The sequence below is a fragment of the Danio rerio genome, chromosome 15 (genome assembly GCF_049306965.1).
Source record: "Danio rerio strain Tuebingen ecotype United States chromosome 15, GRCz12tu, whole genome shotgun sequence".
NCBI classification, from domain to species: domain Eukaryota; kingdom Metazoa; phylum Chordata; class Actinopteri; order Cypriniformes; family Danionidae; genus Danio; species Danio rerio.
Genome location: NC_133190.1, coordinates 30,860,316 through 30,881,971, shown reverse-complemented (window position 1 = coordinate 30,881,971; position 21,656 = coordinate 30,860,316). Strand labels below are relative to the sequence as shown.

Sequence of the window (21,656 nt, the reverse complement as noted above, 5' to 3'; positions counted from 1 at the left end):
GTCTTTCGGATGAGTCGTTAAACCGAGTTCCTGACTCTCTGTGGTCCTTAAAAATCCCAGGATGTCCTTTGAAAAAGAGTAGGGGTTTAACACCGGCATCCTGGCCAAATTTGCCCACTGGCCTCTGCCTATCATAGCAATATGGCTGCCGTTGCATTCAGCTGATGTCTGGCACAATATGGCTGCCGTCAAATTATCCAGGTGGATGCTGCACACTGGTGGTGGATGAGGAGATTCACCCAAATGTGTAAAGCATTTTGAGTGTCCAGAAAAGCACTATTTAAATGTAAGGAATTACGAATAATATTATTATATGTTGACGAACTAACCACTAGGCTATTAGCGCCGAAACATTATTATTACTTTTATGAATATATAATAATATTCAGTAAAGATGCATTATTTTTAATCAAAAGTGACAGTTAAGGTATTTATAATGACAAAATTTTTAAAATCTGTATCATTAGATTTTTTATATTCAGTTTTTCATTTTTCTGAACTTTTATTTTAACTTTTAATTTATGAAAAAATCCTAAAAAAAATGTTTGTTACCTAAGATTATACTTATTATGCAAAAAATAATAAATCAATTACAAACAAATGCTTCTGACTTTAAATATGACTAAGACAAACTGACAAAAAGTTTTTTTTTGTTGCTAAATTCACCTTCAAAGTCTCTTGATCTGAGCAAAGAGCTCTATTTCAGGAGTTCCTGAACCCATTCATCCTCTAGATCTAATCAGCGCCGGCAAACCAGAGACAACCAGGCCTCATTTTTTCCATTTGCTTTGATAAAGAGAAGTGAGAGAAGAACAGAATAGAGTCTGAAGCACACCAACGTCATGAACTCCTCGGTCAGACGTGCTGAGCTAGAGTATTTAGCCAGACAAGCATTTTTCTGATCTGTGTTTCTTCACGCCTGATGATTAAAACGAAGCCACCAGCAGATAACATGAAGCAAAAAGCTGAGTCCAAGAGAAAAAAAAACTAAAGTAGGTGAGGAAACAGCAAGATAGCCTAATATTTACACTGAGCAAACACTTAAGCCACATATACTTCCGTGTTTCATGTGAGATCTGATGTCTACATGCTGACGACAGCTGGAAAATAAAGAGAGAAGTGAACTGTGAATGTACAGGATTGCATTGTGAACTAATATATCACTCTCCCATCAATAAATGTGTCAAGTAAGTGTTGTAAGAAGGATTTGGGAGGAGGAACGCCACGCATTTGTGTTTGTGTTCACACTTCACATTGCTACGTGAAACACAAAGCCTCAAACACATAAATGAAGAATGGCAGACCTTAAGGCTCAGTTTAGTATTAAAATGTGTTTTTGTCAATTGGATGACAAGTGGAAAGTGCTCCATACAGATGTAAAGATGGGATAATCGAAAGGCGCATGTTAGTTTAAACAAAAGGTGTAGGTGTGCTGGTGTGTTATTGTGCTAATGGGTCATAAGATTCTTTGGAAAAACAGAAATGTGTTTTCACAATGTTGTGTTAAATCGTTTAGGTCACAGATTTTAGAGTGGAAAAATAACCCAGGAGCAGCATGCTTGCGTCTGCTGACCCCATTCCCTGAAAAAGTTGCTGTGAAGAACAAGATGTAACGCTCCACACTAGTGTCAACAAGCAGATATTTTGCTATTGCCAACAACCACATGACACAGTACACGTTATGAACATACAGAAGGTCAAAAATCAAATAGCTGAGCCGTTATTCATCATTGTGCATTTCCCCTTTAGATATGAATATACATAACACAAATGTCTTTGTTTGGCATACTCTATAGGATGTTCAAAACATGGCTTTTGGCTCACATTGTGCTTTCATGTTTTTTCTTACCTCTGAGGCATTTGGCCTTGTGATGATATTTCCATGAGCTCCGCTAGCAGTCTTAATATGTACATGTACGAATACGTGTGCTTTAGTGCATGATTATGTAATTAATGGATGCAGGTTGTATTAATAAATAAAGTTAATCTTGGACGTCAGAAGGAACATGCTGTTCTCCACAGACATGCCAAGAGTCGTAAACAGAGCTGAACAGTCGTTCAGGGCTACAGTCCACATGTATCTGCATTAATTACACTGGCAAAAAATGCTCTTGCACAGTAGTTTTGGTTTTGTCTTCATCTGTAATGAATATGCCTTAATGGCTAAGAAACATTGACTTGTTTTCCCTTTTAATCGAGAACATGTTTATTTTCAGTATGAACTCACTTGCATTGGTGTGTCTGCATGCATTAAAACAGTTTCAGGTCAGTGTGTCTAGCCTTGTGGTTAAACACACATTTAGCGCAAATGTGACCTCAGTGTGATTCCTGCCTTGCATCTTTTTGCTGATACTTCCGTCCACTCTACTTTAGCTTTCTTGTTATATTCTACTCTCTATTGCAAAAAAAGTTACAGTATTAGGCCAATATTGATCTAAGAGATTTAATCAATATAATAATATACAGTTGAAGTCAGAATTATTAGCCCCCCTGTTTATTTTTTTCCCCCAATTTCTGTTTAACAGAGAGTAGATTTTTTTTCAACACATTTCTAAACATAATAGTTTTAATAACTCATTTTTAATAACTGATTTATTTTATCTTCGCCATGATGACAGTAAATATTATTTGACTAGATATTTTTCAAGACACTTCTATACAGCTTAAAGTGACATTTAACTAGGTTATTTAATTTAACTAGGCAAGTTAGGGTAATTAGGCAAGTTATTGTATTCTTCTGTAGACTATCGAAAAATATATGACTTAAAAGGGCTAATAATTTTGACCTTAAAATGGCTTTAAAAAACAATGAAAAATAGTTTTTGTCCTAGCCGAAATAAAGCAAATGAGACTTTCTCCAGAAGAAAAAACATTATCAGACATACTGTGAAAATTTCCTTGCTCTATTAAACATCATTTGGGAAATATTTAATATTTAAAATAGAAAAAAAAAGAAGGGGGCTAATAATTCTGACTTCAACTGTAAATACTCGTTAAATGTGTCAACTATTGCATTTTGTTGATTTAATCCCAAAATTCAACAAATAAAAAATAGTTTTTTTACTTGTTTAAACAGCATGTATCAAGTTTCTGCAGCATGGATCAAGCTCACATGAACAGATCATTTCTTCCTTTCTTTACTACTGGTTACAGCACTAAAACAAATAAATAAATTTGATTCATTCATTTGATTTATTATTTTTTTCAACTTTTACTCATTAATTATTCAACTTTACATTTAAAATGTTTAATTTAATTTTTTTATATTTAAATTACGATCATAGCTAAAATTTATGAAAATAAAAAGTGGGATATTAAAAATGAATAATAAAAAATTGTGTTTTGGTTTGTTGGTTGCAGTTCCGAGTTTCATCTTGGTTATCTAATCATGCTAGACGTTGGAGGAAGGAAGACTTAACATCTTTGAAGTAATTTTGCTTCTCAATGAAATGCATCTAGTTTAGAATGCTTAGATGTTTGTATATTTATGATTATATGATACTTATAAAATATTTTTGAAATACCTCCTGTATCTATACTTTAATATATAAACAATAATATACTTTATTAAACACAAAAATTATACACTAAATTGTTTAATAATATGCATTTATATAATATATAAATAATAATAATAATATATAATAATAAAAAGTGTATCTGTTGTATCAAAGCCTGTGCTTTTTTGTGCACTATATATATAGATAATTGTAAGCTGACCCACATTTCAGTTCAGAGTAGTTCTCTGCTCTTCATCTTCTCGTCATGCTTGTTTTGGAAACACAAATAAGCAATTAACAGGCATTTGAACTATTCTGAAGATCCTCAAGATAGAGCTGATGTACTGTATTATATAAGCAGACTAATAGTCCTCTGGTCTGTGTGCATGTTGTGATAGATCTCAAATGATCTAGATCCCCTTTTGCCAACATTCTAATGCCAAATAAGCGTGTAGATGCTGTTTGTAATTCCTTTAATTGCAACACAAAGCAAAAGAGCTTCCAAATAAGGTTTAGACTCTCATTGATCGATTGATGGCCTGTTCAGGTCTGGATTCTCCCATAAGCCCTGTGATGGGCGCCAGACACTTTTTGTTTTTTATAACACTGCACCACATTCCCTCAAGCAATGAAATGATTATAACATCTATAAACCGTTGCAGCCTCTGTTGCGAAATAATAAACTTTTTGTAGGTCAAGTCAACATCTTAGCTTTTATGACATGTTTTGGGTGAAAACAAAACTATTAAAGCAATTAATATGCTGTCTATGTATAAGCCCTCTCTTTGATGTTCGCTTAATTATTTGCAGCATTCAATCTGGCATCCATAGTGCATTTGTTGTCTCCAGTGTTTGTTTGTGTGTGCACTCGTTTGCCCCCCTCCTCACCTGCTTCTCTGCAGAGGTAGGAGTAAAAGCCCTCAGATTTGAGCATAATAAGCAGCGAGCCCCATCCCAGCAGGACGGCTGAGAACAACAGGTTCTCGATGACCGCAGTGATGGCCATCCACCAGCGCCTGGAGAAGGCTGTGGCCAGTGTAGGAGCCATGGCTGAAGGAGATGATACAAGCTGTGCTGGGAATACAGAGGAAATCCCCTTAAACGCTGGATGATCCTGTGAAAGTGGCCATAGAGTTGGGTGTTAGTTGATTAATGACAAACATTATACTGCTATAAATATATTATTACTTTTGTATTTTAAAGTTCTGAAATTAAATCTCTTGTCATCGTTACTCACTCTGTTTAATTTAAAATGTTTAAAAAACCCTGCTTGTTGTTGTTGTTTGAGGTCACCATTGAAAATTTGTACACTCAAAACTTCTAAATGTCCAAAAACCTAAATAAATAAGTCTTCTAAAGAAACAACTTTATTTTGTCTTTTATTCTCATTTTGGGTCAGCATCTCATAAAATAATTTAATTTATTGTTCAGAAAATGCTCAAAAGTCTTACAGGTTTGCAACGACTCACTTGAGGGGCTTAAATAATGCTGTAATTTTCATTTCAGGGTAAACTAACTGCATCAATACAAATATAATGATAAATTTGATATTTTTATTCTTCTTAATATCCAAATGAATACACATAATTGTTTATCACAATACAAAATGCTTCTTTTAAGCGCAACTCCTAGCAAACATCATTTAAATCCAATCCCTTTGTCTCTCTTTGCTTCAAAACAGCTCATGAAGGGAAAAAAGCTGAGTTCCAAAAGAGCATGTTGTTGGTCTAAACCCCGCCCATTTCTCCGCCTCTAATTCCGCCCTTGTATCATCTGATTGGCTATTCAAATGTTTGCTTCTTCGCTCATTGGCTACGCGATAAACAGATTCAGAAAGCAGCTCCACGTGAGACCAAGATCCAGCCGGTTCGAACCAGTGCGGCGCGAGTCAGCCGCTTTGTGCTACGGATATCTTTGTACTAAATCAATTTAACCAGCGGGGAAGTGACATCACGTCATAATATACGTTTATTTCTATGCTTGCTTTGCACAAACGATGTCGTTTGGGGAATTCCAACAGAAATATAACAGAAGCTGTTTATATGCTCGCAAACGGTTCATAAAACAATTTTAAGCATCGGAAATCGGTCGTTTGACTGGTTGACTTTTCTTCCCTAATTTGCTCGCGATGTTTTGTTTGTGTCTTAACGATAAGCAGTATCCTGCGGAAAACGTGCTGCCCAGAAAAACTGGTCTAAACTGGACAGGCATCATCATCATCATCATCAGTGCCTCCGCCTGTGTGTGTATATGTATGTGTGAACCCACTTCCCCTCCTTCCCCATGCACACAGAGCTCAGCTGGTCCTTGTATATATACACACACACACACTCTGCACATACAGACCCCTTAAATGCGCTTCCTGGTTTTCGCTTCACACTATTGTTCGGTATTAGGGTAAACAAATACTGTATTAATGCAGAGTCAGTGTCATTTATAGCTAAGATGTGATGTACTGGCAGATTTGACGGCTGTTTGTCATAAGATGCTGCAAAGCGGTTTCCTAGGTCAAATTTAAGAACCCGCATCACAACGGGAATCAAATAAAACGTTTTTTATTATTTTTTTTTTGCATGGCAACCATGACATACAAAAACACAAATGAACAGCATGTCAAAGCACAAAGTCATACAGCTGTTTACAGTACACACTGAATAAAGTTGCGGCATAAAACACTCACCGCCTTATATACAGTTCAAACAGCACATCACAGTTTGGTAACGCTTCATAACGTCAAAACAACAACTGACATGGCAATGTGCAGTTATTAGCCTAAACAAAGATTATTTTATGGTCGTTATTATATGACATCATGCTAGAAATCATCTAACGTCTTCAAATGAATACCCTATGGGTTAAAACAAATACATATTGTGGAATTGTTCATCAATGATTATATTAACTATTTCAATGTCAACACTCATAACAGGTAAACTTATAGCTCAGCATCCTTATAATAAGTCTTACCTATTTTCCTTCACCAAATCCTCGCTTCGCCTGTCTTCAGCGTCGAAAAGGCATAAACAGCTTTCTGAAGCCGAGTTCACTCCTTGGGTTATGTTCAAACATCAATTTATTTCCAAACATCTCTTATTGCCGATTTTATATTTGCACCGCTTGCTTCACATAAACAAGGCAACTTGCCTATTGGCTGGTTCCTGAGCTAGAGATGAGACCGACCAATCAGAGCGCCGCTCGACGAATATATATATAAATAATTTTACTTTATTTTTTGCTCCACAGCAAAAGAACAACACTCAGAGCACAGGGGATTGTGTGATGTTGTGCTTCCTGCTATCGTTTTCGGTATTTGCTTCCCTTTTAAGACTTTTTAACATTCATAACACACAAAAGACGAAACAAAACAAAGAAAGCTGTCCCCATACTTTATGAATTCAACATCTGTGATAATAATGGCCAAGCTGATAGGATACTCAAAACAAAAACACATCAAAACCGACTGATGAACTGAAATATTATAACATATGGCTATTGAATTTGACATTGTTTCGATGTTTTTCAGTCATTTGCACACTGGGTATCATATTCAGACTCTTTTCAAACTTCTGAAGTCATGGACTGTTTATCAAAGATCATTTACTGATAAATAGGCTAATTTGGTAGCAAATACAAAAGGGTGTATTATGATACATGGAATCCGAACAAAGACCGAAGACCTTTATTAATAGTAGCTTGCTGTATTCGGTTTCTTGTATTTTTTGTAAGCACTGAACTGAACAAAGGACTAATCGTCTATGAGTCATAAAACATGACGTCGCCATCTGGTGGTTTAAATGAGCAACTACATTCAAATGCAGTCTCCGGGCCTGCAGCTTCCCCTTACTCCAGAAATATGTTACTTTATGGGGGATTACTGATCTCAAATGAACTTGTGGAACAGCATATACACTTTTCGTTATTTAATTTTTGTTCATATTCTTAACAATAACGACTTCAAAAGCATTTAGAGGCCAGTTTCATTCTCCAATAAACTTTTATTCCGTTAAAAGTAAACTTAAAGGGGCAGTTCACCCAAAAATGTAGCTTTTGTTGTAATTTATTCAGACTTTATGTTTTACAAACCTGTTTGAATTTCTTCCTTTCTGAAGACACATTATATTAAATGTTGAAAAACGCAAGCCGCTGACTTTTATACACAGGTAGCAAGGAATTCTGGCCCAGATTTGACACACAGTAAATCACAGCAGGCATTCATCCGGGGTTCTGTCGATTTCTCCCACCTTGTCAGATTGTCCTACCTCCCATTTAAAAAGTAGGTAGCACATTTTGATGACGCAGTATGCTACCCATCAGATTTTGCAACCAGTTTAAATTTTAATGTGGAGATATGTAGCCCTAACCCCAACCCCAGAACCATTCGAATACAGTATTGGTAGCATAATCTGATGGGTAGGATAAAATTTCAGGACACCGGCACTGGCATACAGCATGTGGGTCAAACATGGCCCTGGATTGGCTGAGCACACAATATTTGGGCCAGATGTAAAATGTAGCATTCGGCCCAGATGTTAATAATTGATAAGTGAGTCATGTGAATTTGGCTACCTTGACCCACATTTAAAATATTTTCAAATAAAGAAAACATTTTTTTTGTGAAAAAGCATGCCCATAGCATGCCTAAATTGCAATAATTCATGGGTTTTTCAATTTCATTGCAGTCATGACAAACCAACATATCTGGCCCAGTTTAGGCTCAGTTATGGGTTATTTACTTGGCTGAGACTTGACCCAGATATGGTCCATTTTTGTCCCTTTTCTGAAAGTCAAACTTGGTCCAGTGATGTACCGTAATTCACTGGGCCATGTGGGTCAAGCAAACGCTGATTGTGTGGGTCAGAGATTATTTTGCTATGTGGGTAGTATTTGCTTTTATTGATGTATTTTAAGCATTGAGCATGTTCAACAGATTTCAACAGATTTTAAATTGAGGAAACTTACATTTTTGGAGAATTATCCTATTAAAAAAGCCTGAGGATGTTTTATGTAATTTATATATTATTAAATGTACCATACCTTTGATATCAGCTATATAAAGAACCGTTTGTGGAATGGAAAGCTTCCACAGATGTCAAAGATTCTACATGGAACCACTGAGGCCACTAGAGAAGCTTTATTTTATAAGTGTGTACTGTAGGAGTTGATTATTTACCTGTAAATCAGTTAGGCTAACTTAATGCCACATATGAGAGTTCTGTTCCACATTATAAATAACGTGGTATGTATGGAAAGTGTTTGCATCCAAGACAGCATGCAGTAATATATGTAATCATTCATCAAGCAATGCTGTTTACACTTTGCAGGGACGACAAACCGCAGACTCCATTATAAAAGCAAACAAGAATCTGGAGTATCCATGTACTGTGTTTATTCAACATCTGTTTGTACATTTTGCTTTAATGGCTGTATAATAACACTTCTATAACTACACAATTCATATTTCACGATGTTGCGGCAGTCAATGACATGATGAAATGAAATGCCTGAAACACATTATGCAACTTTTAGAAAGAAGACAGACGTGCAACTTTTCTAACAGTTATCTGACAGCTGGGGTTAAGAAACAGCAAAGTTCATGAAGTTCTAATGTTAATTTGACATGTTGAATCAATTACTAATAATATTATTATTGACTAAACAACAAATGCAATACCGTTGTGTATTTTACACGTACATTTTACTTCTGTTTATGAAGCATCTACAGGAGCCGTAAGCTCTGCATATATAAAAACACCCACAAAAATGAGCAATAAACCATTGGCACTAGACTGAGATGCTAAAAAAGAGAAGATAATAATTTATAATAAAGTACAAGATAAACTTGAGTGTATTAACCCTTTAACAAGCCTGTGCATTGGTTACCATTAAAAAACCCTCAGTATTTGCTTAGAGTGGTTTCAGGAACTCAATTTAATCAAACAAAATGGCCAAATTTAGTTTTCCTATAGTGCAAGTTAAAGGGTAAGACACCTATATAGGTCTTTTGAGAGCACCATTTTATGAATCTGTGGGGTTTTTGCTAAAAAGGTTGCCTATTAACAAGAGTCCACTGTATTACTAAAATGAATACATTTCAGTGTCCAGAGAATGAAGTGTGAATCTGAGACCCTGTTTACACCTGGAATAGTTCAATATTTAAATAATAGTTCAGCAAAAATGAAAATTCTGTCATCATTTACTTACAATTTCCTTTAATGGTTTCAAACTCAATTCCCGGAGGGCCACAGCTCTGCATAATTTAGCTTCAACCACCTCTAATGTACACCATAGAACTCTTGACCACCTTGATTAGTTGGATCAGCTGTTTGATTAGAGTTGGAGAAAAACTGTGCAGAGCTGCGGCCCTCCAGCAATCCAGTTTGAGACCTATAATATACTTGCTTCTTTTATTAAACAAAAAAAGAAGTTACTTTGAAGAAAACTGTAAACTTGTATTTGTTTTTTACTACTATGGAAGTCAATGGTTAGAGATTGTTAGATTCCTTTGAAATATCTTAAACTCATAAAGGTTTGGAACCACTTGAGGGTGAGTAAATGTACATTTTTGAGTGAACTATCCCTTCAAGATGTGTTATTGTTAATTCAATCAACACAATTGTTTCCAATCAACACAATATTGCTGAGCTTTTTGGGATAACCTAATTGTTTTATGTTCAATCAACTTAAATTTGTAAGGACAATTAAGCTAACTTAATCGATTTGTGTTGGGACAACATGGAGAATTGTGTGAAACCCTGCACTGTTTACTGTGCAAGCTGAAAGAATTAAATGGAGCCTAAATATTTTGAGCTCCACTGTTGACCTAAAACCCATGTGCCTGGACTGCTTTCGTAGTGTAAGCACTAGTGGTTGACATTACAGTTATGGGACATATATGGGACATGTTGTGAGAAAGTGCAGTAAAACCAGGTATTCATACTTCACTGTATTACTAATAGTGATGTAGAGATCTTGATTAAATAAGATGAGAGGGTTTGAAAATCTCAATGAAATTCAGAAGTTGTCACAGAAAAGGCATATGAACATAAACAAGGAAGAAACAGTGTGTTAAAAATAACATATCAGAGCAACATAGTATTTCTGAATGAAATTTTGCTTAACCATTTCAGAAACGAACGTTCCTTTTAGAGAGATGTTTTCAGTTTGAGTGTCAGATGCACACTTTAATGTCCAGGTTGGGTCTGGTCTTTGCAAATTCTTTCAGTTTTCTGACGCCATCTTTGGTAAACTTGTTGTCAAAGAGCCTGCAGTAAATAAAGAAAATCTATAGCACCTGTGTTAGAGAAATAACCTGAAATAAATCAGCTCTAGATGACTCTTACCACAGATACTTTAAGGTAGTGTTCTCTTTGAGTGCAGACATGAGGATTTCGGCTCCTTTATCTGTTACTAGATTGTCACGAAGTCTGTAGGAAGCGAAATAATCAGACATATTGAACGCTGAAGATAAGCCATTGATTTATTGTGAAATTTCAATGCAGAGGTTAGTCTTGGTCACCTGATATCTGTCAGCGTGCGGTTTGTCCTCAGTAGGTCTGCAAGATAACCAGCTCCAGCATCTCCAATTTTATTGATGGCCATTCTAATGAATGATATTACGAGCGTTAAACGAGGAAAGCACAACGTACAGTATTTGTAACTGAACATTTTGCGGTGTTCACCTGAGGTCAGTCACGGTACGATTTTCCTTCAGAGCTTCTGCAAGGATCCTCAGGCCTTCGCATCCAAGCCCTGTCGCAACCACCCTATATTGAACATGAACATTATTATTTATTTTATTATAAATTACACAAAAACACACTGGCCACTTTATTAGGCATGTCTGAATATCTAGCCAATCACATGGCAGTAAATCAGTGCTTTAGATCCTGTGGTCAGACTGCTTCAGCTGATAAAAAGCAACATTCTCTCAAATAGCCACTCAGTACAATCAGGGTCAGCATCTTTGAACACACAGCACATCAAATGAGTCTCGATTTCTTCTGCAGTATTCAGATAGCAGGGCCAGAATTTGGTGTGAACAACATAAAAGCATTGAACCATCTTGGCTTTTAGTAATGGATCAGGTGTCTCGTTTATAAAACCTTATGTAGAAACCTTCCTTCAAGTAATAGCATAGTAATTTTGCATTTATTTTTAATTATTATAGCTCATATGATTTAAAGTGACTCAATTAAGTCAATATTTAATATAATAACAATATTAATAATAATATTTAAAATACAGCTGTGCACATTCTCCTATCAACTTTTGCGTGGGAACTGGCAAATGCACTTTTCCACCCTGTTTTTATGCGTACAGCATGTTTATCAATGAGACCCAGGTCATTATTATTGACCATGTCCATCCCTTTATGACCACCGTAAACCCATTTTGTGATGATCATTCCGACAGGACATCATGTCACAAAGCTCAAATCATCCCAGGCTACATCCATATCAAGCCAGATGCCTATTTTTGCCTAAATTTTATAAGAGTACTCTCAAAAAAACAAACAATGACTACAAACAATGTTGTTTACATGCTAGACAAGTATGTAGCACACGTCATGACTTTTGCCATGTACAATGCGATCCTGGATTAAAATCCATGTTGATCCTGAAGCATCATTTTTGTTTGAAAAATGTAATCCATACCTAACCCCTATCCCTAAACCCAAACATGACTGTTAATTATTCCCAAAATCAGAGGGGAAAAATATTTGTATAGCAATCATGTAGAAGTGCATAAACTTAACCATAAGCCTAAACTTAACATAAATGGTAAACATATGCCTTAATTCTGAATAATTGGACTGTCGTTCCAGAATCAACATGGATGTTAATCCAGGAACATGTCCTACTTAGTGAGATCAGGTTGAGGTATGTAGCACAGTAATTCTTCTATCACAGAGATACACAAAAAAACTAAGACTTGGAGCATGCGTATAAAACATAGGTGTAGTTGTGTTTGACTAGGGTCTAGATGTGGCATGATGATGACTTAATTGTTTCACAAAATACATACAATAGATTGATTGTACACAGGAAAACACAAGGGTGTAGATTTTAGAACTTTTCACTTTGGGAACCGTTTTAAAACAACATCCGCCTTGTCTTTTTAATATGAGCATTTATTTTACTCCAGTATATTCAATGGAGCTTCTGCGCTAGCCTGGCAATTCTGACGGGCACGTGCGAGTAAATGGCTTTTTGTCTCGTTTTACACTTGAACAACTAAATGAATGCCAAAGTTTATTTAACTGAATGTATTTTAATGACATTACAACATCGATGCTGTATAAGGAACCGTATAAAATTGAAAAAAGTTCACAATAACTGGTCACCGGAAGTTTATCAGTATGGGAAGAACACTAGCTCGGCATATACCCAATTAATAAAACAAACAAATGAACAAACTGAAAGAAAGACATTACTACACACACACACACACGCACACACACACTTACTATACATACCCTAATACTATCATTTATCCATGCTCCTTTTTGAGCCACAATACATTAATACATATTCTTCTTTTGATGTACCTTATTGCAAAATACACCCACTTGCTAAATAAACTAGATTCTGAAAAGCTGATTTCAAAATGTAATGTTTATTTTTTTGAATTTCTGGTTTTTAATCAGATAAAACACAACTTTCTTTTTTTCAGAAATAACAATTTCTTAATAAAAAGTGTGCAATCTTAGTCAATCAGCTATGTCAGTGGCGCTGATCAATCCACAATAGTTTACTGGCTGCATTTTATTAATTAACTGATTAATTTATTTATTGAAAAAATGTTAATTTACGTAAGTACATTTAAATTAATTATATCAACAACTAAATCACATTGGGGTGGCCAGAGTTTACACAAGGGTGGCCGTGCTGATCAAGTGCACCCCTGATCATCCACAGAAGAAAGTAAGTCAAACAAGTGAACAAGTAAAGGGTGAGTAGATAATGAGAATTTTCATTTTTGGGTGAACTAACCCTTTAATTTAACATTTTTATTCACTTTTTATTACTTTATATTTAATTGACCTTCTGCACTTACCATAGCCTCTCAATACAACAGTCTGGGCTTCTCAGAACAAGGGACAACACAGCAGCTCCCTCTGAACCAAGAGGATTCTGACCGAGACTATTATCAGAAAAACATTCACAAAATATTACAAAACCCAATACATAATAACATTTAACAATACATGCTTTGTTTTTGTCTAAAAAAAACTATGCCTACGGTTTTTACCTCAGTGTTGAAAAAAGAGGAAGGACTGGTAGGAGTCTGCTTAATCCATCAGCATCAAGTCCTTGAGCGTCCAAATGTAAAACCTGCAGGTCTGGGCTGAGCTGTAAGAGGAAAGCCAGTTCACTCCAGTCCCTGTTTACCGAACCAGACTGATCTGAGGCCTGCTGTGAAAGAACTTTCATCCAACCCTGTAGGCGCTGTGACAGACCTGGGTCCTGGGCCTCGTACAGACAGTGACAAACATTGACCTGCCTCTCCGGGCCCAGGGTGGAGCTCTGGAGCTGAGAATGTAACAGATGGAGCAGGAAAGGAGGAGTCAAGTCTGGAGAGAGCTCGCAACGGAGCAGATGCATTTTGGGCCCATCAGGAAAAAATCCATTTAGGATCAGACGTGTCCTGGGAACCAGCAGGCCACAAACAAATCTGCAGAAGGAAAATAAGAGTTTAGTGAAATGCAGTCATCAAAATAGATCAAAATTTTTCAAAAAGTTGGTCAGATTTTTTATATTAAGGCAGGGGTATACAAACTTGGTCCTGCAGATTTTAGCTCCAACTTGCCCTAACACACCTGTAAGGATTTTTCTAGAAAGCCTAGAAAGAGCTTGATTAGCTAGCCCAGGCGTGTCTGATTGGGATTGGAACTAAACTTAGGATACCTGTGTGGTGAGAAATCAAGTCCCCCGCGAAATCGAGTTCGTTTAGAACCCCTAAGGAATCCTCTGTGTTGAACGCTTGATCAAAAGCCATTATAATGATACCTTGTTGTGTAGTTAATCAGAACTGCGTTAGCTTATGGTAGCCAGGAGACTAACAGAAGGGTAAGGGTTAGGATAATGCTAACAAATAAGCTAACGGGCTAACTAAAGAGTATAAAAAATAAATACTCATTTTCACTACCAATGCATGCCTTTAATTATACACAAGTAAGAGAAAGAGTCAATATAACGCTTATAAGTGCCGTTTTAAATGAAATAGTCACACCTTTTACTTTATATAAATTATGAATGTGATTTCATATACTGTACTTTACAACTCCAGTAAAGCAATAGGATCACTCTGGGTCCTTTAGGCAGGCCCAATTCTCAGCGGGGACTCAAATTCTCATGACACCGGCCCTCCAAGACCAAGTTTGGAACCACCTTAGGGTGAGTTAAGGCGCATAGTTGCATTTATAGTTCTGCTCGCTGTTTGTGTTGCTCTGCAATAACACTTCAGAAACACTAGCTGGCAGTGAGGTTTTTATGTTCTTCTGTGTTGAGTTTCTTCACCGGTGATTTGTTTTTTCTAAACACTACCTTAATGTAGAAGTAGCTCAAACTTGCTCATTTTGAGGCAGGAACCGGCGAACGTGCACCAACTTTGATCATAAGTAAACACATAATTAAAGTTTCCATATGGAGCTCCTTCAAATGAGTCGACACTTGTAAACACTCGCTCCATCGGGCTCGTGGCTCTCAGCACTGCCCAAACTCATCACAGTTACCAAGGTGGCCAATCACAGAGCTTGTGCTATGGATCGGTGCGATGTGTAGTTATATTTTTTGAGAGGTGCGGATCAGCATCAAACACGGCGAGAGCTGTGCGACCGTGCGAAGGCTGTGTCGGAGCATACCCGTGCGCTTGAAACAGAAGTATAAATCAGTCTTAAATAGTAAATAAATGTTCATTTTTTAAAATTATCCCTTTAGGAAAAAACAAAAGGAAAAAAGTGTCAATATAAATACCCAACAAACACACAACGTTGCCTCAACATATAGCGTCCTTCCTACAATGTAGGGATGCAACGGTTATAGATTTTGGTTGTGCGATTATAGTCTGAGGAATAATCACGGTTATCACAATTATTATGCATTCATTAATTTCAAAACACAGCTAGTTTAGAAAAATCACATGAAAACTCCATTTTTAATATTTTAATTAAAGTGATTTTTATTGTTGCTCAGTAACCAAATAATATGACAAAAAACAATAATAAAAAACAAACAATTGTCCAATTCTCTTTGGACGTAAAAATAAGTGAAAACGTTTAAACATTTAAACATAAATAATAATTTTACACTGAAAACAAATGTCAATAAAAAAATTATAATAAATTTAAATAAATAATAAAATTTAAATAAATAAATAAATACATTTTAAATAAATAAAAATTTATTAATTAATTTTAAATAAATAAATAAAATGTAAATAAATTAATATAAATGTTAATAAATGAAAATAAATAAATAAAATTTAAATAAATTAATTCATTAAAAATAAATGAAAATATATAAAATAATACATTTAAAATAAATGAATAAATAAATTTAAAATAAAAAATGAAATAAATTAAAATAATCAATACATAAAATTAAAATAAATTAATAAAATTAAAAATTAATAAATAAATGAATAAATAAATAAATAAATAAATAGTATTTGTCTAATGTAAATCTAAGTTACATGATAGCTAAGTATTTCCCTTTTACAGTGAAGAAATGCATTCAATCGCTGCTGAACCTTTTGATCAACTCTATAACAAAAATGTTTGGTATTTTTCATTTTGTTTTATTTTTTTTCTCAGTGTAGGGCGCTCACGGAATTCTTTCAACAAGTAGGTTGAAAGAACGAGTCTATTACTCCACATATGCAAGCCACGCACCTCCATTAGAAAGGACGAACTTGCGCGCGCAAAAGACGCGATATGTGACTGGCCCTTAGTTAATAGCCTCAGCTATAGTTAATCCAGTGTGCATGGTGTACAAGCTTGGAACTTCAAACTAGCACTCAGTTGGCATAACTTTGTTAAGTTGCAGCAGTTTTGTTCCATGCAGAAACATGGTGTTGAGAAGCCTGTTGAGAAGCCCTAACAGTGACGAATTAAAGTGCGGTTAATAGTGAAATTGTTATCCATTGCATCGCTACTACAATGTTGTACCAACCTTGTAAAAAGGTTGAGGATCTACGTTGTTGCTGAAGGTTGTCACAGCGGTGTCATGTTGCCATTTTAAACATCTGTTGCTTTAGGTTGTACTTAGGTGGCATGGAAGACCACTGTGCAACATTTACTCATCATCAATGAATCAGTTTAAATTTCAACAGAGCCTTCAGTGTCTCATTTAAGGAGGAGACGTGAGTATTGCTTTATTTCTTCTTGCTAAATAAGTCATCAGTGGGGATTTGTGTAGTCCTGTTGTGTCAAGCTCTGATCTGTTTTTCACTGCCTATTTTGACTCGTGGCTGCTGTGGATCCAACTCTGAATTGGATTCTCTGTTGGATTTCTATCTCTGACTGATTTCTCCGAACCAACAACTAAGTTACACCTGGTTTTCGACTGCGCTCCCCGGTCTGCTGTGTTCTCCAGTCCAGAACTTTAATGTCGTGTCTGCATTTTTTAATTAATAAAAATTTATTTAATTATTTATTTATTTTTATTTTTAATGCTTTCTTGTTTACTTCTATTGTTTGTACCGTCTCAACTGACATTTTAATTTAGCCTACGCTTTGTTTAATTATATGTAGTTAAGTATTTGATTTAATCTTCATTTTATACTGTTTGCTTATAATTAGATGTGTACTGTATGTATTAAGTGTTGTGAAATATGTAATAAAAAAGTTTAATCATATTCATTTGTGCGGCATTTTTACACTTCAATTGCAATTGTTAAATTAAAAAAGAAAAATGAATGACCAATATTTAATATTAAGCATTACTGGAAATCATTACTAGTTATCCGGTATTCTAGGCAGCATTGATAAACTGCCAGGAGAAAAAAAACATTAATACATGTAGCAAGAATGTCTCCTCACAGTTGCTTAATGTCACACGACAACGTTGCTACAGCCTTCTCACGTCTTAACAATGTAGCGAGCACGTAAGCGGTTAGTGGTGATGTTGCCTTTGAAAACATGCAACGTTGTACAGACATCGCTACAACGTAAATGTGTTTGTTGGGTATGCATTCATTTAATTATATATGGCTTTTTTTAAAGGTACCTGCAGAAAAGATCCATGTGTCCAGACTGATGTTGTTCCCCACAGCGAAGTGCCTTCTTAATACGTCTGCAGAAAAGACGCCGCGGCCTGCTGAGTTTGTTGACAGCTGATCCCATTTGTTTAAGCGCAGACTGAAGATATCGGCCTGTTCTTGGTTTGAGGCCTGAAAACGCATCTGATCCTGAGAGTGACTGTAGAACATAGTACAAGGCGGCCAGAAACTCCTGCACGCTGGTGTGGAGGAAATGAAAGCCCTTTTCTAAGGTGAGGGACGCTCGATCCTCTTTAAGGATCTCGAAGAGGAACACCTGTGAGAGTTTGGTGCTATCCAGATTAAAAGAGTTTATATCGGAGCTTTCAAAGATGAATCGTCTCTCCAGGAGGCCTTTGAAGGCCATCGCCCCGAGACTTTTGAGTACTGGCTGCATTTCAGCCAGGACATGAGGAGCATGCTGAAGCCTGGTGTGATGGGAGCCCTCGCTTCGCCCTTGGGCATGGAACAGCACGATGGATTTAACGAAACAGCAGTAAATCTCGGTGATCGTCACAGGTTTGGAGCTCATCTCAGAAGGTATCTGTAGGTCATCTTTATCGAGGCCTTCTTGCTCTCCTGACTTGGCATTTACAGGATCAGGATAAAGGCAGGAGCCACCGTCATGCAAGGCAGTGGACACAATCCAACAGAATGCGGGAATGTGGCACATGAGGAGAAGGGGTTTATGGGACGACACTGAGGCCCAAACTGCAGCAGCAGCCTCAGGAGATCTGCAGTTCTTCTCAAAGTACTGCTTCTGCTGATCTACAGAGAAACCCAACAGGCTGTAATACTGGCTGACCAGCACCGGAGGAACTTTGGAGACCGCATGAGGCCTTGAGGTGAGAAAAACGGACATGCCTGGAAGCAGATTTCCCTTGATTAAATTGACCACAATGGATTGTATAGGCAGCACCCTCTCGGGATCTGAGCATTTGGGAGTGTGCTCGAAATTAAGAGGGTAGCAGAACTCATCCAGACCATCTAGGATGAGTAAAAACTGGGTTGGTTTTGACTTGAGTAAGTCATGCAGGAAAGGTTTGAGGTGAATGTAGTGATCTGAGAGCAGGTCTTGCAAGCTCTGCTCTTGAGTTATGAGGTTTAACTCACGAAAGGACAAGGGTAAGACAATTTTGTGTGAAGTGGTTTCTGCAGCCCACTCTCGCACCAAGCGTCTTACAACTGTGGTTTTTCCACTTCCAGCAACTCCTGACAACATGTTCACACCACTCGATTGACTGGACAGCAGACTGCCGTAAACATCGCTGAAAACGCAGATATCATCTGCACATGTTCTGAATGCATCTCCAACTCCAGTTGATTCATGTCGGCATTGAGAAGATGATGCATAACCAGCCTGTCTTGAGAAGGTGATATCAGTCAACTGTCTGGTCTCATCCTGCCCTGAAGTGTGTCTCCTGATGCTGAGATAGTCCACCAGGCTGTGCTCCCTTGATAAGATTTCCTTGTGTTTTTTGAGATGCTCTTGTCTGCCGATCTGCCCTATTTGTAAGGTCCCATCTTGGATACTTGGTAGTATATAGAAAAACGCCCTGCATGATTCTTCTCCTCTACCATTCAGCACATCCAGCAGAAATCTCATACAGTCCCGCTCGCCTCTAACAGACGAGCCCCTTATGAGACTGAGGTCCTCTTCGGTCAATGCCCCCACATTAAACAACACGTCCAGAAGGCGTGTCAAGTGTATACTGTAGTTCTCCACCAGCTCCACGCGACGCAGTTGAATCTCAGTGCAACAGACTCTAACAGCCATCACTTTAAAATATTACCGGCTCTGGGGGAATTTGGGGCCCCCTTATTATGGCCTGAACCCCCTGAAAATGATTTCAATTCTAATTTGAAGTTATTTAAAAAGAATAATTAATTAATTTTATGTTAAAATTAGTTTTTTTTGTACAATTAATGTTATTCCAGCCGCGTATTCAAATAACATTTCAACAACGATACATGTCTGTTAAACAAGTGTTTGTCAGAGTTTAACCAAAACAGCACGACAACACAACGTGTCTCATTTATGTCGGTATCGTGTGGTAAATCGACAAAAAAGTAATGAATGTTGTGTCATTGTTTCTTAACTCAGAAGGTGTTTGTCCAAATATGTTCACTGTCATATCAATAAAACACAATGTATTATTTAAACGGTACTTAACATTACTGAACAAACTCTGACAGGGAAATCAAACGAATAGCTTGACGCCCAGAAAGTAACCCAACACATTCCTTTAAATACCTCTGAATTAAATCTGGCTTACTGTATAACCGGTGTACATCCAAACAGGTATAATAAGAGCTCCTAAACCAAAACAAAGGAATGGCTAAATACGCCAATAAACAGTATCACACGCTTCCCTCACTTCCGTAGAATCTCATTCATTTTGAAAGTGAAACTTTCCTTTGATAATAGCCGTATTCAAAATATTCACATGATGTAAAACAAATAGGAGATATCTATCGATTACTTAACACGAAAGCTACTACCGTATTACAGTTTATAAATGAATCGCTATAGTATATAACGGCAACATTATAGGCGTCCATATGATTGACATGCTCTGTCATTTTCCCCCGCAAGTCACCTGATTTATTGAGCAATAACAAAATACAAGAAGTTGAAGGATCTCCGCCTACAGCCAGAAACACTCGTGCTCTTCTCTGAACAGTCTCCTTTAATATGTGGCTGGTTTCTGATTACTGATGTGCATTCGTATTTACAATACCCCCTAAAATAAAGGTTCAATAAAGGAGTTTGCTGTGCGTTATGAGAAAACCAAAACCAAAGAAACGATTAGTAAACTATATTAACTATATTAAACTATTTCAGCGAATAGTTTAGTAAAATATTTGTTCTTGGTGTAAAGAACTATCAGTTACATTTATTTTAAAGTGACATATTAACAGTGTAACTATTCATTTAACTAATTAATTTCATTAAGCAAGTAGCAAGGGATTTAGGGGACCCGACCAATCCCAATAAGCCTTAATCATATAGACCATTTCAGTGTGGTCATGCCATTGATCGTTTCCAATCAAACAAACAATTCCATAACTGTAACAATTCAACAATTCAATCATAACTTATGAAAAATAAGCTATAATACAATTATTTATCAACATGTCTCTTTTTGAAATCTCTGAAGCTCTATAAATTAAAAATATAAAACAGGAAATATGTTGGGACCATGCTCTATAGCTCTTTTATAAATGTTCTATCATAGGTTAATCTATCCATAACCCTTAAGGTTTTAACAACATTACGTCTTTTCAATATCAGGACCCTTATGAATAGTTAAATGTTTCTTCTGTACTGCACATGCAAATATTAAAGTCTTATCAAGTATGGCTCATTAACTGTGCAGTTTGTGAACCTCCTTTATATGTGTGAATTTATTGTATTTAATTTTACAGTAAGAAGATAAAGATTCCACATCAAATATATTTTATATTTAATATCGATAGAGAAAGAGAGTGTTTTGAGTTTCAATGCTAGAGCCCCATACCTGGGAGTGCTTAAAGCCACCCCAGCACATACTTGTACTTGTTACATGTAATGATGCGTAATTCATTGTAACTACAATTGTGAGCATATGGAACATGTAACTACATCACCTTAAACATGGTTTCTGCAGGTTTCACAAAGACTGATTAAAACATTTTTTAGGACCATTATGAATTACATTTCACACTTATACAGGACTTTTTTATTATACATTATATTCTAAGTTATTTTTAGCTGCAAATTCTAAAAAAAAAAAAATGTCAAAACAAGCAAACCCTAGTTGTATGCATATACATTGATTATTATAATTTTTTTTAGCTTAGTTCCTTTATTAATCAGGAACTAACGGAATGAACCACCAACTTATCCAGCATATG

General features: G+C 36.3%; 2 protein-coding genes across 2 annotated transcripts in view; both read right to left on the bottom strand.

Moving 5' to 3' along the window:
- slc43a2a (solute carrier family 43 member 2a) overlaps positions 1–6,575 on the bottom strand; it is a 39,876-nt gene extending 33,301 nt beyond the window's left edge. Inside the window, 2 exon segments of the mRNA NM_200251.2 lie at positions 4,389–4,614; positions 6,468–6,575. Coding sequence (NP_956545.1) covers positions 4,389–4,548 — 160 coding nt within the window. The 5' untranslated portion in view covers positions 4,549–4,614; positions 6,468–6,575.
- A 2,289-nt stretch (positions 6,576–8,864) lies between these two features.
- On the bottom strand, positions 8,865–20,361 carry si:dkey-118k5.3. Its single transcript, XM_005157669.5, has 7 exons — positions 17,729–20,361; positions 13,752–14,174; positions 13,557–13,643; positions 11,180–11,263; positions 11,017–11,100; positions 10,841–10,924; positions 8,865–10,762 (listed from the first exon to the last, which is right to left on the bottom strand). The coding sequence occupies exons 1-7, from the start codon at positions 19,534–19,536 to the stop codon at positions 10,669–10,671; spliced, it is 2,664 nt and encodes an 887-aa protein (XP_005157726.1). The 5' UTR covers positions 19,537–20,361; the 3' UTR covers positions 8,865–10,668.
- Positions 20,362–21,656: the final 1,295 nt, after the last annotated feature.